The sequence below is a fragment of the Cyclospora cayetanensis genome, unplaced genomic scaffold, assembly GCF_002999335.1.
Source record: "Cyclospora cayetanensis isolate NF1_C8 unplaced genomic scaffold, CcayRef3 CcayRef3_contig_17, whole genome shotgun sequence".
NCBI classification, from domain to species: Eukaryota; Apicomplexa; class Conoidasida; order Eucoccidiorida; family Eimeriidae; genus Cyclospora; species Cyclospora cayetanensis.
In genome coordinates, this window is record NW_020312114.1 from 86,611 (window position 1) to 110,198 (window position 23,588).

Below are 23,588 nucleotides of genomic sequence, written 5' to 3' on the forward strand. Positions count from 1 at the left end.
GGCACGCAGTTCGCTCTTTGCGGTGACACTTTTCAGACCGCAAGAAGACACGATAATCTTAGCTTCTTCTTATATACAAATTCCAAATATGTGGTACCCGCGGAGTCGGTTCGTCTACCCACCTTTGAAAGCCATATTACCTTAACAAGGAAAGACCTTTCGCTTGCTTTATTCTGCTTTGTATTTGGGCGGATATAATTAGGGTGACACTTCTTTGCTTGTTTTCTTCGCTCTAACGCAGCCTCCTCTTTGCCAGCTTCTTACTTTTCGGACTTATGCATTGATTGAGGGTAAACTTCAAGGCGTTTGCTCTTTCTCAAGTTAATTGAGCTTCATATAGTGCAGAAATTCATCCCAGTCAACCTGCAGATCAAACCTCCTCAAAAGAAATCGAATAAATGGGCACAGAAGAATACAAGACGCAACCTGGCAAGAGCTGAATAAGCTGCAAGGAGTAAGTTTCAAAGAAACACCAATGCAGTACCTACTCACAAGTGCAGCGCGGCAGCAAGCACTTTCAAAGACAGCCACCCTAAGTATAGCAGCTTGCAACTCAAGAGAGTCGACAAGACTAAAATTTCAGGAGAAACAAACAAGAAAGGAACAACTACTATTCGGGGTTGCGAGTTTTTCCTATGCCAGTCGATTCCCAAGAAGCCAGAGTTGCAAAAACGTCCACCATTCAAATTTCTTTTTAAAATACCTCAAACATGCATGCGTGAATATGATAAGCCCCAGAGCAGTAAAGCAAAATAAAAGAAATAGGAAAAGAGCGCAGACTACGACGACTCTACCAAACATGTCAGTGGCGCTGAGATCTGGCACTGTGGATCCGAAATGCGAGAAATGAGGATATAAACGAAAAGTACAAACCTGTCCATCTCCATTTCTGTCAATTTGCGCCACGAGGGCTTTAACTGTATCTTTCGGTACTAGGCGGTAGTCGTCACCCCCAAGAACTGCTTCAAATTCAGGTACAGATATTTTGCCATCCCCATCCTAACGAAAGCATGCGCATCGGATTTCGACTATATCACAATTTTGTGCATAAAATCATATGCCAAAATTTGCAGATATGTCAGTTTCTGCCCCTTCAAACATACAAACATGCGTTCTGGTGAAGGCATTAATGGCAAATGGACTAGAATGACAAGTTGTAATGAAAACACGGCAGCAAGTAAGTACGAATAAATGCCAGTTGCAAAGTGTACCTGCAGGGACAACCTACAATAACAAATGGCTAAGAAACAAGGAGACTACCAGCAGTGCGTGGAAGGAGGGGGCCTTACAGAAAAGCCGACAACAGCACTTGGCACACACAACTGCCAGCGACAACTAACAAGAATGCAACACAGAATGACAGCTCCGCCATTTCGGAATATCAGCGGAGATGAATTGCGCGAAAAAGACTAAGCACCTCATTCGAGACATTCGCACAAACCATAAAAGTGTTGACCAAATGAGAAAGCAAAGAACAAAGTCCGAAGGACAAAAAAATCTGACTCCTCACTTTGTCCATCTTTTGAAAGGCCGTCCATATGACATTCAGCTCAGACTCCTGCCACGAATAACAGGCGGCTAGAAACTCTGTAGACATGCAAAGTTACAGGCAGGAGGCAACAGCCAAGCGCAAAGATGAACAGTCAGCAACCCCCCTCTATAGTTACTTCTGTGTCTCGCTCTGATTCGACAGGCACATTTGCTTTCACTGATACCTCGAGCTCGTTTGTACAAAAGATTCAAGCGGGTATCTCTGTGCGTGCATTTAACCTTAAATGCGTGTAATTCGCTCTTCTCCCCCGGTCTACTCCCCTGGCGCGGCACTAGTAGGGGCGCCTGCATTTTTGCGATCCTCTGAGGCATACCCATCTCATTCTGGCTGCTGTTTTCTGTTTACATGTTGCTTCGCCATTGCATTCAGCGCAACCCCTCATACCTGTTACCTCATAACTTGCCTGTGTAAGACACGTTCCCAGAGTCGTCAACATCAACCGACTGAATAATTCTATTGATATCCCATTGAGGCAATCCAACCTGCTCCAGACCTGTCCAGTCAACAGCCACATACGCACCAGAAAAGGAGTTAGGTCTTGCCGCCAATGAAGTGAGACATAGGATTTAGGTCTACAGGGTTATGACTCTAAAACTGACCCTCTGTAAGCTCGGTGTGCGAAATTGTTCCGTCTCCATCTTTATCTAATTGTCTAAAAATATCGTTGATCTGTCGAATTTGAGGCCCTGTGACATTGAGCTGATGGACCATCATGTTCACCAGCGCATTTTTCAGATGCGATTGACGCATGTATTTCTGCAACAGAGAAGGAGCCGAAGACGTACGGGTTGACGCTTAATACGTCCAGCGAGTGAGGCGATGTGGCACGCGACCAGCCACAGGAGACAGGCGAAAGGGCCAATTTCCGGAAGAGGCAGCAGCGAAAAAAGTCAATACTTTTGCATCGGCAGCGGCCTTACCTGGCTTGTATGCTCTACCCAAAAAGCCCTGAACAACTCTTATGGCATATTTGCAGTTTCCCTTCCCCCTTTTCTCTTACCAAAGACCTGCTTTCTAGGGACCTTCTCCTTTCCTCACCTTCATGTTTTCGCAGATAAGCGGTGAGATTTGAATGACCTTGACATTGGCTTGATTGAACCAGGGATGTTTAAGGACCTCGGTAGCAGTGGGTCGTTCGTCCTCGGGCTTTATCAGCATCCACTTGAGCAGAGAGACAGCCTCCCCGGTCAGATGGGCGCATTCACGAGCGTAGTCAGGCTCAGCTGAAAGGCAAGGGAGAGGGACAGGACACACACAGAGAAAGGCAGACATCAACACAGAAAAGGAAAGCGCAAAGAAAGGGAGGGAAAGACGCAGACGTTAGCACGAGCCACAGAAGGGAAAGCAAAGAGGCAGAGCCAGAAATAAAGACGAAAAACGCCTCTCAGTACAGTTGCCGTCAAAGCCCTCGGTTGCCGTCACGCCCGCCTATGGGGACCGAATCCAACAAAGCGGCGAAGGCACGCAAAGCAGACTGACACTCCACATAAGCTCAGGACTGAGTTGTTGTGCTGGCCTCAAAGTCTTTAGCTTGCTCTCAATTAACGAAAACGGGAGCAGCAGCAGCAGCAGCCCGAGCCGCCGCGACACCCGAACGCGATCGATCAGTGCTCCTCTACAGAACCGAGGCAACGAGGCAACCATTTGGCGCAAGTGCCCTACATCCGTGCTGTTTGATAAGGCCCACACCCATTCAGCTCTAGGCTAGAGGACTCCAAGCAAAAAAGCTCCTGTCTAAGTGCAGACAGCAGTTCACGTACAGTTGCACACTTTGTCCTTCACCTCCTCGATTGTGTTTCCGATGAAGGGCAGACAACCGGTCAGCAGAAAATACATCATAACTCCTAAATCGGACAAGGCAGCACATGCACAGCACTGGAAAGCCTGAGATCAGGGGAAGGGAGAGGCGGAGGGAAGGAGAGACTGTCACTTCCGCTACATACAGGAGATGCAAAAGAGCTACTGAAAGCGCTGGCCGCAGGAAAGTGCCGGGCAGCAGGGAAGGACAAGCGAGACGTCAGAGGTGGGAGATGCAATGAAAAAGAGCCAGTACGTGTAGAAAGAAACCTAATACAATGGGCAGAATGGCACGCCGACAGAATACTTTATAGCGGAGAAGCCCCGGATAAGGGAAGAGAGCGGCAGAGACGGTAAGCAAGTTGAAAGAGGCACTGCCGCCCACGAACGGAAGAAAGGCGCAGTGTACGAATGTACGCAAGAGACTTAGAAGCAGAGAGAGAGAGACAGAGAGAGAGAGAGAAAGACAGAGAGACAGAGACAGAGAGAGAGAAACAGATCATTACAGAGAGAGAGAGACATCAGGAAGGAAAGGCTGCAATGCCGTTGAGAACAAGACACGGAGTCACCCTATGGAGGAAATTGCGCGCCAGCTCCTTTTTCAGCAAAATACCTCCTCTTTGACCGAACTGGAAGCCACGCCCAGACCCACTGCTCAATGAATGTGTCACAAAAAGGTGCTACAGCGAACGCGAGAAAAGGTGGGTATGAGGGAACGCATGTTATAGGCTGCTATGATTCTGGCGCTTCAATACTAAACTCAGCTGTGGAAAAGCTCTAACGTACCAGCCGACCAGATGTCGCATTTGAGAGAGAGATACCGCATGAAAACTTCTGGGGCCATGTACAGCGCGGTGCCTACGAAATTCCGCTAGACATGCACTTTCGACTCGTATTGCAGCGTCCCGGTATGAGGAACCTCGGCCCTTGGCTATAATGGAAGGGGCGAGAAAGCAGCAGGGGCAGGTCGAGCGCAGGGTATTGCATAGCAGAAATGTACGTTAACACCAACACGATGCAGAGCGCTTAGAGAAGCCAGTACAACAAAGGAACCACAGTATGCGGCGTATGAGAGCAAAGCCCGGCGGAATGCCTTTAAAAGTCCGAATAAGTGCCACAGGGTCTGTCTCCCTCACCTGCGGCGTTTTTACTATGTGCATCGGTCTTCTCGAACAATTCTGCCAAGCCTACGGAGTAAGCGAAAATCAGACGTCCTCGCAAAGCAAAGCAAGCGCCGTTAGAACATCAGATAATCGTTGAAAACCCGTGAGAGCGAGCGCCTCGGGAGCCGCCCTTTCTGTGAACTAGAAGTTCAACGTCATTCCTACTTGTGAAGGCGGTTGCTCTTGCAAGGCCGCACAAATGAAAGGAGCAGAAAGGGGAAAAGGGCACACTAGCCAACAAACGCTAGGAGAATCATAGACAGCCGGCGGGAAGAGGCCCTCGTACCGAAATCGATGACTTTGATGGGGGAGTCCGGGGAACTGTCTTGGAATAAGACGTTTTCCGGTTTGAGGTCTCTGCATGCAAAGCATCAGCTTTGTGTGGATTCCAGGAGGCTCAGCAGTTAAATAGGGTGCAAGGAGTCCACGCACGTCCCTTTGCAGACCGTCTGTTGCCACATCTTGCGCGAGCCGCGATCAAGTCTGGAGGTCAAGCACTCCGACTGGCGCTACTAAAATCCCTCTTTCCGCTTCGCCCTTACACCATGTTGCCCTCTTCACAGCCCTGGAATGGGCATCAAGACGAGGAGGAGGGAAACATAGAGGAAAAGGCAGAAAAGCGCATCACTCGCAACACGGAAAGCAGGAAAAAAACCCTCTGACTGGTACCCCACGTGCCTACTTGTGCGCCACATGCTTGGAATGGAAGTACGCCAATGCATTCATCAGCTGTCTCATGATCTCGCTGACAGACTTCTCCGTTAAGGCGCTTCCTCGATTCTGAGCATCTATCAGACGTTGCAGCAGCTCGCCGCCCTCACACGTCCTTGAAGCACAGATACCAACGAACGCATCGGGATGAGTCAAGCACAGGTGTTGTGAGACTCGAAAAGCCGCGCATGTAGACAGTTGCCAGCAGAGATAAGGCAGCTGCCACGATCAGCTCTTGGCCTCGTGTATGTACGCAGTGCTTCCCTTAAGCGTTTCCCAGGAGGCCCCCTGGAAAGAGAGGGGCCGCCCTTCCTTTTAGGGGCGGCAAAACAACACTTTATCAGCGAAAATGCAAAGGACACCCTCTGAATACTGGCTGCCTTCGCGAAATCCCCCCTCTTCGTAGCCTGGCTGTTAAAAAATGTGTGGCTTACTCCATGACGATATACACATTATGGTAATCATCAAAGACTTCAAAAATCTTGATGATGTTCGGATGGTCTAACGACTTGAGAACTTCAATCTCCGCCTCGATCTGTTCGAGAGGCACCTGACTTCTGTCTTTGTTTATCGTCTTGATGACGCGTTCTAAGCCACTGCTGGAAGCACCCAAGCAGCCGTAAACACACAGCGAAGCGAGAAAGTCAAAAGGAGACTGAGTAGCCTCCAAAGGCGCCCGATATTTTTTCTGTCTCTGGTTCTCTAAGCCGCTTGCTCATGTGTTTTTGTTTATTAAAAAGCGATAATTCGGACTTGCCTCTTTTCGATAACGCGGTGGACGTCCCCGAAAGAGCCGGATCCCAGCTTCTTCGCGAAAGTGAAAAGATCTGCGATCACAACGGCAGCAGGGCACAGCCAGCCAGCAACATGTCTCCTGTTACGCTGCCTAAAAAAGGCCGAGCACACACAGGCTCACAGGAGCTTCCCCCAGCAAAAGTGCAACAAGCCTAAGGAGAATACCAGCTCGCGCTGCAAGCACAAGGCGCAGTTGCGTGCAAAAACGCGAGTCTCACCCGTTATCGAAATTCCTGCAAGAGCCAGGTTCCGCCGGCCAACAAAGAGAGAGCGACGAACCCGCATCTGCTTTTCCGGGTAGTACTTTTCCCTTATGCGGCACAGTATCTCCCAGTACTGCAAAATCAAGAGAGGCAACCGTCAGTCGCGAAGGTCAAGCCATTCCTCTACCAAGCAGAAATCCACAAAAAAGCAGCACTGCCTGCGTCGTGCCTCTCCTCTGGCACCTGCAAAGCCCCTGCGCTGCACACCGCCCTGCTCAGCTCACCATCATACAGAAGTCTTCAAGCTCCAAACAACCGCTACCAGACGAATCAAACGCATCAAATATCGTCCGCAAAGCAGATTCTGAGAGGACACCAGGAGAGGGAAACGCACAAGGGAACAGGCACGCTTATTGTACCTGACTGTCTTTCAACGCCGAGGGGCAGTCAGCGGGGCGTTTGCCTGCCATTCTGCCACAAGCGTTTCTGAAAATCCCTCCCGCTGCCCTTACCGTCCACTGGCGGAAGCTGCAGATTGCTGCACAGCCTCCTCACGAGGGCTGCCACGTCGGAGAACCTCAAGACGCCCGATCCAGATGTGTCGAATTGTCTGAGAAAAAAACTCAGCAACGCCTCAACGCGTGTCCTCGCTCGCTTTCCCGTTCGAGTTGGCCTGTCGGCTTTGCGCAGGCTACCGACTGTGTGAACCTCTTTGCATCGGGGATTTTTCCAAGTCACCACCAACAAAGGTTGGGGCAGAAACGCCTTTCTTTCAAACAAAAAGATGCCCTTCCGCAAGGATCGCATCTCCCTTTCCGCTAAAAACGCTTTTCAGAAATCCTAAAAAACGGAGAGCCTCTGCTCTCTGCGTTCGACTTGTTCATGAACCTTACGTGCGCAGGCAGAAAGCGCACATGATCTGCCGTTCCCCTACTTGTCCCTTTGCGGAATCGCCTTCCAGTGCCCTCGCCCCGTAAGGACTTCCTCCCTCTCCCCCCCTTAGGCGTCCACTACGGCCCTCTTCCCCGCCGTATTCCACCCAGCCCCCGCTCCCCCTTCCCTCCAGCTTTGCACTTTTTACCTGAAGGAGGCAGCAGCGCTTTTCCTAAAGTTCTCCCTGCCGTGCATCACCTGCTCCAACTTTCTGCGGATCAACTCGGGAGGAGGATTCGACACTGAGAGCGCAAATGAGCAAAGGCGACACCATGCATTCACATACACGCCGCCTACATACCCATGAGCGAATAGTCCTGCTGCTGTAGAGTTTCGCCCATTTGGCGGTAGCGGCAGCAGCATCAGAAGTCAGACACCACAGAACCAGGCTCCAAAGGGCCGTGTCCTTTGCCTTATAAAGAGCAGAAGCTACTGGCTAAAGGCGGGGCACTTAGCGCCAGAATACCTCGAGGTCTAGGCTCAGCCGCCACAGCACCTGCCCTTTGAGAGACCGCCAAGGACTGCCGCAGCAGGTGCTGCTGCTGCGCTGACTTGTATCTTCCGGCCATAGCTGCTTCAGCTAACAAAGCTCCTGAGACACTACCAAGAAAAAAAACGCTGTTTAAGGCGCTAGTGCTTGTGCGTTCTCCGGGCCCCCTTCTCCACGACGTCTGTTCTCCCACCAATCTTTGTAGCTGATGCTTAAGCCGAGCCTCTCTCCGAGTGTCTAGACAGAGCCGCAACCTGTTTGTTTGGAGCGCCACACTTCGGGAGCTCCTCTCTGGATTTCTCAGGAAAAATCTAGAAGAAAGGATATTAACGAGCCTCTACGTCCGCTTGTCGCTACAGTGGGCCTCAGCCTCGTGAGCACCGTTCTGCTACTGGTGCTGCCTCCTCCTCGAGATGGTGGGTGCTGCCTCTGTTGCTGGCCTTGAAGGAATGATAATGCTATTCCCCCTTAGCGTCTGAATGCATCTGTCCGAAAGGTAAAGTATCAGCTGTCCTTCTGTTGGGCTCCACGATCACAGTTTCTGTGGATGCCCCTCCTCCTGGCCTGGAGGCGGTAGCAGTCGAACTCCGGAGGCTGCAGAGTGAGCCTGTGCTGGAATTGCCAGCAGAGCGACTTATAAAGGGAGGGGCAGCCTCTCTAAGGGCTATTAGGAGGCTGGAAGAATGCTCGAGCGTGGCAAGGAGTTTGCCCACGCAAGGGGAAAGAAAGCAGGCAACAAGGCTCAAGAGCCGTGCGGAGCAGGGGCAACGCGGTGTTGGACCTGAAGGAAAATTACGGGAAGGTTTATGGAGGGAGGTAAGGGTCGATCATGCCATCGTCGTTCCCGTGATTCTATAGAAACTGTGTAAAGGCGGATATCTCAGGCCCTCGAGCCTCAGGGAGCCGCAAACGCGGGCGAGAGGGAAAGCCTATAGCTGGGACACGCCAAAGGCTGTGGGGATAGAAGGAGGAAGAAAGCTTGGAAAGGAGGGGGAGGTGTGGTAAGAGAAAGCCTCCTCCTGCTGGTTACACCGATGCGCACAGGAGGGGGTATATAAGGTCACCTGCCTCAAAGGCCTTCGTTCTAAACAAGCTTAAATCAAGACTTATGCCGGTAGATCAGGTTTTTGATGAATAATCAGCCAGAATCTTTCACAGACCGCCATGACTGCAGCCCGCTGACCAGTGGATCGTCGCCGAGGTCTGCAGCGAATTAACAATTGCTCCCGTTTTCCTTCGACGACTTAACTAGTGCTTTCCAGGAAAAGAAATGCAGGACAGGGCTTTGGAAGCGTAGTAAAAGAGAGGGAACGGCAAGGCACCCTTTCGCGGTTGGCAGGGGTGAGAAGGTCCGAGGCTGGTCAGAGCTGACACTCAACAGATCGCAGAAATGTTAATCAGGTCGTTTGTAGCTTTTCCTTCGCCTGTTTGAATGAAACGCTGAGTTGTAGGATTTAATCGCGATTTAAGTTAGGATAGTGCATTGCTATGAGATTCACAGGAGCCATTTGCAGAGGCCATCCGCTTTGTGCCAGCTGCCTTCACCTGCATTATACAAAGCAGATGACCAGGGCCTCTTAGTGAGGGCAAAAGAACACGTATTCCTGTTTAAGAAACGCACGCTTCAAGCAAAGATGCACTACATGTCTTCTGGAACATAGTATACCACGAATCTCCATCGAAGCCAGCCAGGCATTTGCCCACAGTGCAAGCTTTCGAAAGGCCCAAAGAGCTCCGTACATTAATGGCGTCGTACGGAGGCAAGCCGATGCTATCAGGCACGCATATATATGCATATGGCACTCTAGGGGGCTTCTCCCAACTGCAGTTACCCTAAGGGAACAAGAATTGACATTGACCTCACGATAAGCGAACGGAGGGAGGGGGATCACGATAGGCTGCTCTACTCGCACCAGGAGCTCTGCTTTACGAAGGTCCTGTTTCACCCCTTTGGCTACAGTAGTGCTGGGAAGAGAGGGACTACGACATAAGCAGCTACTTCGGCTCCAGTAGAAGGCCTTGCTCTCTACAACCGGCATAGCCGACGTAGAATGGCCGCCCCTTAGGTGCAAAGACCTTGCAAGCAATATGCCTAGCTAGTAGAATGCAGAAGAGACTAGCAAATTTCTCTTGAATTTGAAATCTCTGAGACAGTGTGGGAAGTCGTTGCACGTGATGGCCATGGCCAGGCCAACATTGACCGTTAGGAGGAAGGGACGACAGCACCCAAACCACACAACAATCAGACAGCGAAGATCAACCGGAGGAAAGCGGCAAGCAACCGAGGTGCACACCCTCCGAGAGAGGCCGGACGATCCCGACCAAAACCAACTACAAACTTTCAAACTGCAACACCTCGAATATGCGTTTTCAGAACTGGAGTCACCGTAGGTGCCGGCACCAGACTCTCCCCCAAATTCTAGAAGTCGAAACCGGCCCAAAAGTATGTAATATCGCACCTGCCAAATGAACTAGCCCTGAAATTGGATAGGCCGCTGCAATGAGTTACCAATACTAGGCCAGAACCGCCAGTGTGTGCGAGCACTGAACTTTGCGCGGTGATGAGCAGGAAGACGTGGGGATCGTGGCAAGTTAACAAGCGTACTCTAGCGAAAGATATCTCTGAGCATCTACATATATATATATATATGTGGATTCGTCAAAATCTAGCAAATCGTCGCTTGCCGTAGCGCAGCGAGACACTTGGGAAGCCGTCGGAATTCGGACTACGTTCTTCAAAGTGGAAGTAGTAATCTACTTGTGCTAGGAAGACGCTTCCCAAAAAACACGGCTACCCTGTCCTTGCTTCCCAATGAAGCCACATACCTAGGTCTCCCCTCAAGCAAAATAACTGCCTTACCCACCTTTGCTAGTCGGTAAAGTGACTATGCAGGAACCTTCAGACATGTGTATCTATAGTATATCAGACTTTTCAGAGGGTCCAGCCCATCCATCAGCGCTCCATAGAACATTTGTAACAGAACTCGTGGAACAACCGAGAAGTTTGAAGAGCTACCAACCTGTTGCCACGTGTGAAGAAAAGCTGCTGTCGTGAAAAACAGCAGGGTCTTCGGTGAAGTTGTACTTTACAGCGTAGGGTTTAAATCTTTCAGTAAAACCCTTGTATCACACAAGGGAAGCACTCAAAGTTCCCGCTCCCCGCCCACCTCCAGCCTTCTCTACAGAATCTAGATATATCGATATGCGGCAGTGAGCTCCAGGGTCACAGTACCCGGAACATGGTGCAAACATGCAGTTTGCTACTTACTAGCCGTCACCAGCTGCAGCCATCCACCGCTAGCTCCAGCTAGCTGGCTAGCGAGCACGGTACACCTGTCTAGCAAGATAGTCCTCGGCAGCATCCACCAAGTAGCACGCCAGCAAGAAGCACCCAGCTAGCCACGCAGGTATCCGCCGCCAGCCCCTACACGGCCAACGGGCCGTTTGCCCTCATAGCATACAGCTAGCCAGGCAGCCCGATACTTATATCCCCAGCTTGCCAGCCAGCTTGTAGACCAGCTAGCTAGCGTTGCAGCTAATTACCGTTTGACAGTACCAGTTCTGAAAGAGTTGAAGTCTGGGTGGTTTACATGTGACTTTTTAAGCCATTCTTCGAGGCGCATCATCTCGGCTTTGAAGAACTGTGAGCGATCGTCATTGCCTGATGACGCACCAGAACAGAGGTAGCAAGCCCCGCGATTGCCACGCAACAGCCTCGACAAGCGCAAAAAATGCTGCGCTGCACACGGAGCATCCTATGTTTTCTTGACAGACTGACTGGGGGGGCCCTACATCGATAACTCCGAGCGCCTGCCCCCCTGCCGCTGCACCGGCCAAGTGCGACTCCTCCCAAGAAAAATGTGCGACTGCTCTCTTGCATATCTATGCGCTGCCCTGGAGCCCCAGTACTAACACCCAATGCGCTACCGGAAGCGGCATTATTCATAAGCCGTTCAAAAAACTGCCCGCCGTGCGTGCGTACCCGACGATAGCCACTCTTGCTGCCCCTTACTAGCGATCACCGCGAAACGCGCCAGCGCGATGAATCGATCCTTCCCTTTTTCTCCGCTTTGCAATTCGCCGACCGTTCCGCCTGTCGGCAGCGGCCCTTCAGCACTTCTGTGCTGCTGCTGCCCCTTGCAGGCCTCCTTCTTCGCATCCTCAGCGCCATGCTCTGCGCAGCAACCCGCCGACCTCTGCCCTTGACGCTTCGGACTGCTCTCGGCAGCCGCAGATCTGGGGGAGGCAGTGGCATCGTCGCTCGCAATGGCATCGGGGGCGCAGAAAGGCGCTTGAGGAGAGGCAGTTAGGCGCAAGCGGTAGTACACTAAAAAGGACGGCGCGGGAACCTTGCAAAACTCGCGTTGTATCGCCTGCCAGTACACGCACAGCCTGCAGGCAAGAAGAAGACACACAGACAAACAGTCAGACAGACACACAGGCAGAGTCGAAGCGGATGCGGGAAACGGCGAAAAATGCAAGCCCCTGACATACGGCTTCAGGATTTGAACTAAGCCCCACTGTGACACGCAGAAAGCGCGCTACGAACGAATGACACTCGAAACATAAGCCCAATGGGCCTTGTCCTAAAGAAACTGTATTCAACAGCGCCATGTACGGTTCCACAGCTGCCCTAATCCCCCCTCTGTGATGGCTCAGCCAGCCTCTTATCCACATGCATCAAAAATAAAGGCACCCACTGCAGAGCACGCACACTAAAAATGCAAAAGCAGCTACGCATGAATGCAAGCGGCACTGGGGGAGGTGGCACCGGCGCGCGGTGGGAGAGACCATATGTCAGTTTGTTCGCATGTGTATGCATTGGCCAAAAGGCCTCATCGGTAGTGACGAAAGCGAAAACTCATCACAAGATCTCTTCAGGCACGCAGCAGCACGCAAGTGCGAAAACACCAAGGCGATAAAGAAGAAGAGCAATGACCGCAAAGGCAACACCATGTCGCATACAGAAGACTTCCCAGAAGCATAGGCCAAGAGAAGTGCAGCATAGATAGCAGCGCACCCCAAAAAATGCTGCAAGCACATGTATAAGGCCTTTTGCGGCGTCTTGCAACAGTTCTCGGCACAGGCACACACATACGCCCAACAAATTACAAATCATAGGGGTCTCAAATGCAGATCGGAAGCACGGTGTGCTAAACGACAAGACACATATGCACCCACATTGAAATTCCGCATACAGTTACGCAGACGCACGTGCAGCCAGGGGCAACCCAATTCTGTATGAAGTTGCGCATGTCCATACACTTGAACGCGTGATACTATATGTAGATATAGATGCTTAAATTCATGCTTGGAAGTACTCAAGAGAATACTCACAGCCGCTGAAAGCGCTCTATAAAAGCAAACAGAGACATGCAATGAAGTGCAGATGTCTATACACCTGCATGGAGAGCGGACGCAAGCAACAGGTTTTCCCGACCGTTGCACGCGTGCATGAGCGACACACGCGCACAATCATGAAAACTGGCAAATAGGCCGTTTAAAATGTGTATATACATAAAGATACACATCACCGAATTTCGAGCGATGTACACGGATGCAAAATAGTGTGTAGCCGTATCATAGCGATGTCAAGGTCTTCCCTCAATATTTGGTGCGAGACATACACAGACAGTCCCCAGACACACGAACACCCATGTATGTGTGGAATGCATGGTTATATATCTATATACAAATGCGCATTGTGCAAGGCACTGGGCTTGAAAATACTACGCACACAGATCGCTTGGCCAGTCAGTTTGTTCGCATGTGCAAGCATTGCCTAGAAGGGCCTCATCGGTAGTGACGAAAGCGAAAACTCATCACGGGCTTTCTCATGCACGTGCTAGCGCGCAAAGTGTACGATCCGCGCCAGCGGGGGCGGAAGAAAAGGCAGCCAAAAGGAAATTAAGACAGTCGTAGATGCGTAGAAGACACCCACGGCGAGCAAACAGCGCACTGGAAAAGTTGATATATATGTATATATGGATATTGGAGGCATCATCCCGCGAATCGAAACAGAAGCGCTATAGTATTGTTTTAGCGCAAAGGTAGTAGACACCTGGACTGAGAATAGACGCTTCTTCACGGCGCTCCAACACCCACTGCACAAGCCCATCGCGGCAGCCCTTTTTGGAGCGCTGTTTGCATGCCCTCTGTGAATGGCGGAAAGCCTATGCGTTTTTCAGCGGACTTACCATGATTCATCGGAGAGCTCTTCGGAAGATGAGCAAAGGAGCTTCAGCTGCTGACTCTGAGTCACCTCGGCCCCCTGTAACAGCTGGGTGACCTGTTGCGACAAGGGCCGCCTTTGATACGGCAGGCGAACCTCCATATAGCGGAAACAACCGCCGCAGCCTGGCCGCGTTGTTGAGGTGTCTTCAGTGGTGCCGCTCCCACTGCTGCTGGAAAAGTCGCCTTCTTTGGGCTCTGGCTGCTGCTCAGGCTGTACCTGCTGCCGCTTCCTCGGAAACAGATGGAGGGCGGACAGATAAGGAACATAAATGACATACGCTATGCGCTGCTCTTCGTCCAGCAGAGGCACCTCGAGGCCGAAGGTGCTCGCGTCGTCGAAGGAGCGCCACAATTCGCTCAAGGGGAAACTTGGCAGCCCCTCTTCCTCTTCGACCTTGCTTCCTTCAGCTCCCACTCCTGCTTCCTCCGCTGGCGGGCAGTCAGCACGTGCATTCAGCAGTGTGCAGGCCGATGACGAGGCCGCTCCCTCGCCTCCGCCTCGCCCGTGTTCTTGCTCCCCAGGGTTGCTCAGCACTGGCGTACACGCGCTGCTACGCACTGGCGCCGCTGCACCGCCGTCGTGGAGCTGAACCGCGTGAGCCGTTGTTCTCGCATCCGCTGCGGCCGCTCCCGAAGCCTCCCTGGCTGGTGTGCTGCTCGGCTTGGAGCGCCGAAAACGCCGCGACACCCGCACAGCGGGAGTAGTCGCAATCAGGAAGGAGGTGAGGTTGAAAAGGCCTCGTGAGAGGCCCTCCTCCTGCGCCTTCCCGATATCCGAGAAGAAGGGTTCAGCGCCACCCTCGCCTTCGCTTGTCGGCGACTGCACAGGGCATCCACTTCCGACCGAACAGGAGGCGGCGTTTGCCGCGAACTCCGCCTGAACACCAGAGGCCGACAAGCCCCTTGCCGCCAGTGGTGCGACAGGAGGCGACCCTCCCCCCGTGGCAGCGGCTGCAGCAGAGGGGGCCTCATCAGCCGCACCGGCCCTGTTGCGGGAGCCGCGGCAGCGCTGCACCTGTGCTGAATGTCTCACCGCGTCCTCATCTCCCCTATCGGCGAAGGAACTAGACTCGGCGAGTAAGGCTGCAGAGTTGTTGGAGTCTGCGGGGGCTGCAGCAGCTGCCGACACTGCCGCTCCCCGACTTGCCGGATGTAGATCCGTGGTCTCAATCCCAGCAGCTGCGGCTTGCGCGTCGAGACACTCTCCCTGGCGCGAGCGCTGCTCGAGAGGAACGTCCCCCTTGCAGCCACGGCCCTCCCCAGCCGCAAGAGAAAGAGAAGACGCCGCCTCAGATGCCTTCTTCGCTCTCCCTAGTGCAAGGGCCGACTGACTTGCTGAAGGCGGGAGTTCCCTAGAGGGCAGTCTGTCGGAAAGCTGACTATCGTTGTCGGAAGCCCCTTTGCTGAAGCTCGGCTCCGACTGAAGAGAGGAGGTGCTCAAAGGACTGCGGCAGCAATCTCCAGAAGCCCCGCTGGCCGCCTGGCTCCCCATACTGCTGCTTCGCTCTTTGGAAGCAGGATCCTGTGCCGCATGCTGGAGCTGCGCTTGCTCCTGCCGCTGCTGACGTTGCTGCTCTTGCTCTTGCTCCTGCTCCTGCTGCTGCTCCTGCTGCTGCTGCTGCTGGAGGCCTTCCTGCTGCGGGTAGAACGGCTGCAGGTGGGCGTGCGCCTTTTGCTGCTGCCGATACTTTGGCTGGACGTACAGACACCCCTGCGTCCTCCTCCCGTAATCAGCCGCCACCCAAGAGCCCTCGGGAGGAGGCGCTGATGTCGCAGATCCCTTAGAGAAGACACCCCCCCCGTAAGGCCGCTGAGGGCCAGTCGAGTAGGGGGGAATACACTGTAAGGACGCGTCTCCACATTCTGAAGCCGCACGAGGCCCCAAGGAAAAATCCCCGCTGTAGCCTCCCTGCAGATGACTTTGCAAGCCGCCTGGGTGAGCACCGGCAACCCCTGCGCTGCTGCTCGCGCTGCTGCTGCCACTGCTGCTCGCGCTGCTGCTGCCACTGCTGCTCGCACCGCCACTCTGGAGCTTTTCCGCGACGCGGCCCCCACGGAAGCGTGGCCCCTGCCGAGGCTCTCCGCGAAACTTCGTGGAGACATCTGCGTAGCCTCTGCCATGCGGCTGCTTGAGCGTCGTCGCGTGGTGCTGCTGGTGTGACTGCTGGGGGAAGGGTGCGACGGGGAACGCAGGAGGCCCTCCCTGCTGCTCAAACAGCCTGTAGGGGGGCTGTTCATACAGCTGACGGCTGTGCTGAGGCGGCTGCTGATGCGCGCTGTAGCTGCGCGCCTCAGAATGTCTGCTGCTGCGACCTCGATGTCGCCCCCCCCTATCACATCTGGAGGAAGAAGCTTCAAAAGCGGCCGCGTCAGCGTCCGCTGCTGCGGCAACGTCACACGTCGAGAAGTCGGAGCCGCACGACAAACCTGGGATCTCCGCGGCTGCTGTCGCTGCGTGCGCCCTGCTCCAAAACTCCTCCGCAGCGTGCTGCTTTTCCCGCGAAGGATGCAGAAAGTGACTGGCTACGTAGGGAGGCCGTCCACTACTCGGCATGAATATCATAAACGGCGGAGGACCACCCCACAAACGCGGTGGATGGCGGGGAGCTGCCCTGTACCAACTGCTCTGCTGAAAACCTCCATAGTCATGACAGTCCTTCTGCTTCGGAGGCAGCGGCTGCTGTGCGCTGTGCTTTTCGCCGCTAGCCATTGGATGCGGCAGGCCCTGCTGCTGCTGCTGCTGTGCTGCAGAGGCAGCAGCAGCAGCTACGGCCTGCTGCTGCATCAACAACCTGTGCTGCTGATGCAGCAACAAGCCTGCAGGCTGCGTCATCGGCATCCAGCCGCCAGACACGTACCCCATGGGGCCCTGCGCTTCCCCCCCTCCCGCTGCCGCCGCCGCTGCTGCTGCTGCTGCTTGCTGCTGCATCTGCAACAACACATGGGGATGCAACATGGGCTGAACCAGCTGGTGACTGCTGCCGCCAAAGTACGGCACCTGCTGCTGCCCATACACGCTCGCATGCCACTGCTGCTGCTGCTGCTGCTGCTGCCGCTGCTGCTCCTCTTCCTCCTGTGGGGGATGCTGCTGCAGCCGATGCAGCAGCAGCACCTGCTGCTGCTGCTGCTGCTGCAGATAGCGCTCCTGGGTGGTGTGCTTTGGGTCTGCAAACCGAGCCAACGCCTCGTGTTGCCTAAAGGAGGCAGTGCGCTCGTCTCCGCTGCATCGCGCCTCGGCATCGCTTGCTGTGTCTTCTCCTGCCTGCTGCTGCTGCTGCTGCCACCGCTGCTGGGGAGCCGCTGCCGTGCTGCTGTCGCTGCTGCTGCTCGTCTGCGGCGCAGTATCCCTATCGCCGAGGAAGCCCATGTGGGGGCCCCCCTCGGGTTCTCCAGGGGGCCGCCACTGCCTCTGCTGATACGCGTGAGGCTGCTGCTGCTGCTGCTGCTGTTGCTGCTGCTGCTGCTGTTGCAGGCCGGCAGTGAGCTCCGAAGAGACGGCCACTCCAACACCCGCAGAAAAGGCGCCCCTTGATCCGTTGGCGCTACCCGAGACAGAAGGCCTCAAAGACTCCCCCGCTGCAGCTGCTGCATGGTGGTAATCGAGCAGCAAGTCTTCCGAAGGAGACGCACGCCTGCGAAGCCTCCGCCGCTGTGCCTCCATCTGTCCATGCATGTGGAGGCCGCCCCGCCCATACCCGAGGTGCTGCTGCTGCTGTTTCTGCTGCTGCTGCTGCTGTTTCTGCTGCTGCTGCTGCTGCAACTCCTGCTCGCGGAAGGGCCCCTGTAGATACACTGGATAGTGCTGATGGGCTTCCCCGTGCACCTGTTGCAGCAGCGCAGGATGGGGCATACAATACGGAACGAACGGCGGATAACCTACAAGCCCAGGTTCCTCAGAGGCAGCCCCCTGAAGCCTCCCCGCCAGGCGTAGCTGCTGCTGGTGATACTGATGCAGCTGCTGCAGATACAGGTGCTGCTGCAGCTGGCGATGAGCAGCCGCTGCAGCGGCTGCTGCTGCTCGGTGGCCTCCCTCATGGGGGTAGGATTCCATCGCCCCCGACGAAGTTGCAGAGGTGTTTTGGTGCTGGTGCTGCTCCTGTTGCTGCTGCTGTTGCTGCTGCTGGTGCTGCTGGTGCTGCTGCTGCTGCCACTGACGTCTGCGCAGCATTTCCTGCTGGTGCTGCTGCCAGTACTGCTGCTGCCAGTAATGTTGCTGCCACAGCTGCTGTCGCCACAGTCTGTGTTGCAGGTGGGGATCTCCGGATGCGATCTGCGGCCAGTAGAATCCCATGGGATGCACGTAGGAGGAACAGCCCTTGGGAGGTTCGGAGGCTTCTTGTCGCGCGTTCTCGCTTTGAAGCTCTCGCTGTTCATCTCCGCTTTGCGACTCTTGCTGCTCTTGCGGCTGCTGCGAGTGGGGGTGCTGCAGAAGCAGCTCTTGCTGCTGAAGCAACTCCTGCTGCTGAAGCAGCTCCGGCTGCTCAAGTGTCTGCGGAAGCATAGCGTTCGGTAAGCCATTCAACACCCTTCTCTGCTGCTGCTGCCGCCTCCTCCTCAACACCAGTTCACCTGTTGAGGCCCTCCTAGCACGCGCAGTCGCTAATGCTGCTGCTGCTTCTGCTGCTGCTGCTGCTGCTGCTTCTGCTTCTGCTGCTGCTGCTGCTGCTTCTGCTTCTGCTGCTGCTGCTTCCCCTGTAGTTGTCGGTGCTCCAGGCGACAAGTGCACAAGCCCGGGTAAAACAGGAGTCACCAACTCATGGACTGTCGCTGGCGCTGCTGCCTCTGGCTTGTTGTGTCTGTTCCCACTCCTCGGTGCGTCAACCGACTGAGCATCCTCCCTCAAGCGTCCTCCCCTCTCCCTGGCCTCTTCCTCTCTCTGCTGCTGCTGCTGCTGCTCCTCTTCCTCTTCCTGCTCCTGCTGCCAAGCCAGCAGGGGTGCCTGCAAGGCCCCCAAAGGCTGTGCCGTCCGTGCATCCGCCTTTTCGCCATTAGCTCCCTGGAGACTGCCTCGCTCAGTGGCTTGAACGGGCAACCCCACACTTAAGGCCCCCGTAACACCCCCAGGGGGCCCCCCCTCTGACCCTTCCGATGTCTGCTCCAAGTGCTCCTCACGCGTCTTCCGCAGCGCATGCGCGCACTCCCAGGCGATCATCGCGTCCGCCAGGGCAGCTGCAGGTGCTTGCGGATGCTGCTGTTGTTGTTGCACAGAAGAAACAGCAGCAGCAGCAGCAGTAGTACAGGAAGGGCCTTCTCTTAAGGCTGTTCTAGCCAAATATTCATGAAGCGTCCCCACTACCAGGCCTAAGAAGACTTTGAGGCTTGGCGCTACTCTCACTCGACAGAGAGCAGCAGCTGCTGCTGCTACAGGAGCAGGTGCTGCAGACAAGCGTGAGGCAGTCCACTCCCTGCCTCGCGGCATGCCGCAGTTGTCACGAGCTGCAATGCCTGCTTCGCATGAGCTGCCGACCTCTTCCCCTACAACAGAATCCTCAGGGTCCGTCCCGCAACGCATTCGATATTCCACAATCGGCAGAAGCAGCAAACAGCACAGCAGCTCACTGAAGCGGCCGCTGCAGTCTACACGCGCATAAATCATGCCACAAGGGCTTACACTACACCAGGTAGAGCAGGAGCAGCAGCTGCTGCTGCCGTCGTTGCAGCTGCCGGGGCTGCTGTCGTTGCAGCTGCCGGGGCTGCTGTCGTTGCAGCTGCCGTTGCTGCCCTCTTCACATCTCTTACCATCCTCTGAGTCTCTGTTTTCTGTCTTGACTACAGCCCGTCTGGCAGTGCACCTGCGGCAGCTGCAGGTACACTGGCGAGTTGCCGCTGCTGCAGCAGCCGCCGCTTCCGCTGCTGCCCTCCCTCCAAGTGCCAGCATAGCCACGGGCTGCCGCTCATCTGCAGGCGAGCGCCGCGCATGCAGCAGCAGCAGCAACATTCTGACCCTGCTATAAGGCCACCTGTCATCCACGAAGGAGGCCTTGCAGCCGTCTGAGACTGCCCTCATCGCAGTCTCTGCCCGTGCAGCTACCGTGCTCACGGCATCTGGAAAGTCTCCAGCCGCGGCAGTAGTGGCACATGGCAGGGGTATCTTGGCCTCCTGCAGCAACCCCCCCTCCTCGCATCCAAAACGCAGAAGCAGCAGCTGCGAAGTCACGCCGTCGCTCGTAAGCCTCGCTAGATTGCGGCGCATTGGACCAAGAAGCCTGCTGCAAAGCGACTCTTCCTCTGGCGAGTTTGGGGGTGGCTCAAGAGGGCCTTCCGCGGAGCCTGCCGCTGTGGGGAGGCGGGGGGAGGAAGCAGCCCCTTCCCCCTCTGCATGCGGGGGCAAGGCAGCGCTGCCTGCGTTGCGAAGCAGCGCACCGGGATTCAGCGCAGGCGAGCCGCAGGGAGACGCCCATACACTGCCGTGATTGCTGTTCGCGCAACTGCTGCCTTGGGGGCTGCTGCTGCACTCCGGGCAGCAGCTGCAGCAGCCACAGCCGCTGCAGACAATCTGTCTGAGCGCCTGTAAGGCATCTTCGCAGTCCACACACGCCGTGCTGAGATGCAGCAGAGGTCCCCCCCCCACAACGGCAAAGCCCTCCTCCGCAGGCAACGCGAGAGCTCCCCACTTGCACTGCTTGAGCGCTGCTTCTGGCGCGAGCACCCGCCTGAGACGACCTTTTCCCACGCCTTGCCACTGCCCCTGAGAGACGGGAGCTGCTGCCTCACGGCTGGAAAGACGGTGCTGAGGTAGCTGCCTCCGAGGAGGAGGGCGAGAATGAGGCGCTCGTGCCAATACGTGATGAGGCCGCTGAGTCGGGGGGCCAGAGGCTGTCATTGCGTCTGCAGCTTGCCGCTCCTCTGCAGCGCGAAGCCTCACTCCCAAGACGCCGCTGCTGCAACTGAACTACACACACAAAGAAGCTGCTGCACGTGGCATTATTCGGCGAACTCCCCTCTCCTCTTCTCCTTCCCTGGGAGGGCCTCTGTGTCTACGCGGAGAGAGAGTGGGGAAAGAGGGGGAGAAGGGGGAAAGGCCAACACGCCTGCGAAGAGGGCCTCGTAGAAAATAGCCTACGATGCATGCACAAACACGCGAGCGAGAGGAGAGCGCCCGCTGTCTGCACACAGTCCCCAAAAGGCAGAAAAGCTTCAGGCCAGATCCTGTCAGTCCTACGCAAAGAGGCTGCGTTGCTGCTGCTGCTGCGGCGGCTGCTGGGGCTGGATTTTTCGGCTTATGAAGTGAGGCTTCCAGCAAGAGCTATCGCATGCAGCAGCAGGCCTGCGCCCGCCACAGCATGCGCCATGTCCCACCAGAGTCTCTGCACTGCCTGGCGTGCTGCTGCTGCTGCTGCTGCTGCTCCTGCTGCTCCTGCTGCTGCTGCTGCTCCTGCTGCTGCTGCTCCTGCTGCGACAGCGGAGAGCGGTGCTGGTGCGAGGTCCCCAGCCTCGAAGCCGCTGAGGCCCGTGTATTGAAGAGATGAAGAAGACAGGCTAGCAGATCGTCCTCGCGAAGCGTTCAATTAATTTGTTGCTTCTCCTGCGGGTAAGGTTGTTGGATTGCAGAGGCAGTGGGCGGTGGCTGGGACAGGCATATGCTTCCCTGTCGATGCAGCGGCATGAGGAATACGATCCTGTCTGCCAGTGTGAAAGCCTAGGGTCTTGAGAAAACAATTGCGTAGCATGGACGGTGCAACCCGTGCGACAAACAACGCTGCTGTGCCTCTGATCGGCCTCGGCCTGAGGTAAGGAGCGCAAAAAGAGAAGAGACTCAGCGAGGGTAGATGACAAAGGAGCTAATGAATCTCATAGAAGAAACTGTCGGACTGCGATTTGCGTTCCGCCGGCTGTCTATTGCTCACTGCCAGCAGAGCGGCGGCAACGGCAGAGAGAGCCACAGGGGCCAGCGTGGGGTTTGTCTGTTCTTCCTTGTGATCGCAAAATGATATTTCACACGAAAAGTCGGAAAGCGAGATCATCTAGAGGCAATAGCTCCTGCAGTTGGCTCAGGCATTAGGGGCTGCAATGGGACTTTGCACACCATGATTACCGGCCGCGGGCTGCAGCCCCCCTGAGAGTTGCCTGCGGGAAGAGGAGGGACAAAATAAATTGGTTATCTACGGACGGATTCAAGTGCTTGCTGAGGCGCTCATGAGAGAGAGATGAAGTAAGCGCGCCAGATGTGGCAGGGAGTTCACCGAGTCAGCAGTTCATGCCAGGCAGGTTCGGCAGTCGGCTACGGACTGCGTTCACGAAAACTACTGCGTGCGCTTTTAAGCACCATAGGGGCTTATTGGGAAACAAGTACCTAGAAATTCACCTGCGAACTACGAAAAGCAGCCCTGAGAGCACCCAGTCTGCAAGAACGGGGGCAACAAAGCCGATATGTGAGCTGCGGAACTGATAGATGCAACTGGGTCTGCCACAGGTTTACCCAAGGGGAATGCTGGGATACCACCAATGGCGCCAGGATGAATATATATATATATGCTTATGCGTTAAAGCTTGGGGGCCCCTGATATCTCCGGGGACGGTGAACGCCCCAAGGTCTAACTTTTCGTCAACCCCCCAAGTGCACCCCGAACATTATAGTGCGCTCTCACAGCCTCTCAAATATTCGTCTCATGCCTCTTTTCCTTTATTTGTCCTCTCTAAGTACTGTGTTGTCTTTAATTTCGGGTTCAGCGCATCTGGCACGTTGTGTTTGCTTGTCCTGAGAGTGGTAGAATTACCAGTGACTGAGGGCAACTGCTTACGTCTTCCTTAATTAAAGCTTATCGGTGCATCTCTTGTTAGGGAATTGGCTATTTCAAAATTTGCGTGTTCTTAAATACGCCCAAACAATAGTTGGTGCGTCGCACCATGTGGCTCTAGTACCAGTCCACACTGGAAGCTGGGACCTGCCTTTTGCGGTTCTGCACATTGTAAAGTTCGTGCAACTACCATGAGTAATTTAAGCTCAACTCTTTTCCTCCTGTCTGCTACTCGGTATAGAGAAGGAGGAAATTTACCTATGTCGACCTGGTGTTAATGGTAGCCGCAGCTAACCAACCAAGAGGAGACCCCATGACGAGCTGTTCTAAAGCGACCATTACTGTCAGGGTGACACTAAACTCCAGTGCCCCTATATGATGGAATCGGCTGGGCAGAGGGGTTTTAGTTGTAGCCATCGAAAGTGCAGTGAATAGCTCAAGACGGACCCGCTGTGGAATTGCCCTTATTGGGTCTGCCGAAGTACGTTTCCTTTGGTCAACACTCCATGAACTCGTTTAGCCTTAGGCATAGCTTTAAAGTCATTCTCCTTTCCTTCAGCATAGCCAAGGCGGGCACCCCTAGAAGTCCCCACGGCAAGCACACTTATGCCTGGTGGGCCACCCGGGCTCCCCATTCTCACGATAACTAAACGTCTGAGAGCACTTTAATGATGCAACTATTAGGCCCTAGGTATCTACATTCTATGCATTGGTGTGAAGCTTATAAGAGCGCTCAAACCCAGACTGAAAGACCACGTCGGTCTCATGCAACAGCGTTTGACATTTGTAATCTCAGCCTTTTTGACGTTCATCGCAAGGGAGGAGGCCAGGAAACCCTTTTAAGTGCTCATTTTTCCCATAATAGCATACACAGCACGTCCGGTAACTGATTCTGTGAAACGGAAAATGCGGCGTCGTCATCATTAGCTTTGGGCACATGCAGTGTTGTATCATAATACTTCAACCCACTGC

General features: G+C 54.8%; 3 protein-coding genes across 3 annotated transcripts; all 3 read right to left on the minus strand.

Moving 5' to 3' along the window:
• Positions 1-321: 321 nt before the first annotated feature.
• Positions 322-9,195, minus strand: LOC34617567 (calcium-dependent protein kinase 2). Its single transcript, XM_026337184.1, has 20 exons — positions 9,132-9,195; positions 8,104-8,425; positions 7,588-7,919; positions 7,303-7,396; positions 6,734-6,831; positions 6,506-6,585; positions 6,237-6,354; positions 5,981-6,050; positions 5,658-5,822; positions 5,195-5,338; positions 4,799-4,869; positions 4,486-4,536; positions 4,136-4,207; positions 3,313-3,396; positions 2,591-2,775; positions 2,152-2,308; positions 1,956-2,045; positions 1,511-1,587; positions 874-999; positions 322-363 (listed from the first exon to the last, which is right to left on the minus strand). The coding sequence occupies exons 1-20, from the start codon at positions 9,193-9,195 to the stop codon at positions 322-324; spliced, it is 2,442 nt and encodes an 813-aa protein (XP_026192969.1).
• Positions 9,196-11,183: 1,988 nt separating this feature from the next.
• Positions 11,184-13,175, minus strand: LOC34617566. Its single transcript, XM_026337186.1, has 3 exons — positions 13,162-13,175; positions 11,627-12,036; positions 11,184-11,305 (listed from the first exon to the last, which is right to left on the minus strand). Exons 1-3 carry the CDS (start codon positions 13,173-13,175, stop codon positions 11,184-11,186), a joined length of 546 nt encoding a protein of 181 aa, XP_026192971.1.
• Positions 13,176-15,659: 2,484 nt separating this feature from the next.
• LOC113147256 (Holliday junction resolvase MOC1, chloroplastic-like) lies at positions 15,660-20,397 on the minus strand. Its single transcript, XM_026337187.1, has 8 exons — positions 20,282-20,397; positions 19,910-20,106; positions 19,244-19,353; positions 18,806-18,973; positions 18,357-18,703; positions 16,216-16,340; positions 15,898-16,042; positions 15,660-15,741 (listed from the first exon to the last, which is right to left on the minus strand). The coding sequence occupies exons 1-8, from the start codon at positions 20,395-20,397 to the stop codon at positions 15,660-15,662; spliced, it is 1,290 nt and encodes a 429-aa protein (XP_026192972.1).
• Between the last annotated feature and the right edge of the window lie 3,191 nt (positions 20,398-23,588).

Coding starts and splice junctions, on each gene's coding strand:
- LOC34617566 (XM_026337186.1), bottom strand. Junction 11,306..11,626: donor GCAAGAGTGGCTATCGTCGG/GTACGCACGCAC, acceptor GTGCGTCATCAG/GCAATGACGATCGCTCACAG.
- LOC113147256 (XM_026337187.1), bottom strand. CDS start 20,397: ATGCCTTACAGGCGCTCAGACAGATTGTCTGCAGCGGCTGTGGCTGCT. Junction 20,107..20,281: donor CGAACAGCAATCACGGCAGT/GTATGGGCGTCT, acceptor CAAACTCGCCAG/AGGAAGAGTCGCTTTGCAGC. Junction 18,704..18,805: donor CCTTGCAGGCACCCCTGCTG/GCTTGGCAGCAG, acceptor GAGGATGCTCAG/TCGGTTGACGCACCGAGGAG.
- LOC34617567 (XM_026337184.1), bottom strand. CDS start 9,195: ATGCAGGTGAAGGCAGCTGGCACAAAGCGGATGGCCTCTGCAAATGGC. Junction 1,000..1,510: donor CCTTTCAAAAGATGGACAAA/GTGAGGAGTCAG, acceptor TGCTTTCGTTAG/GATGGGGATGGCAAAATATC. Junction 364..873: donor ACAGAAATGGAGATGGACAG/GTTTGTACTTTT, acceptor TTTGATCTGCAG/GTTGACTGGGATGAATTTCT.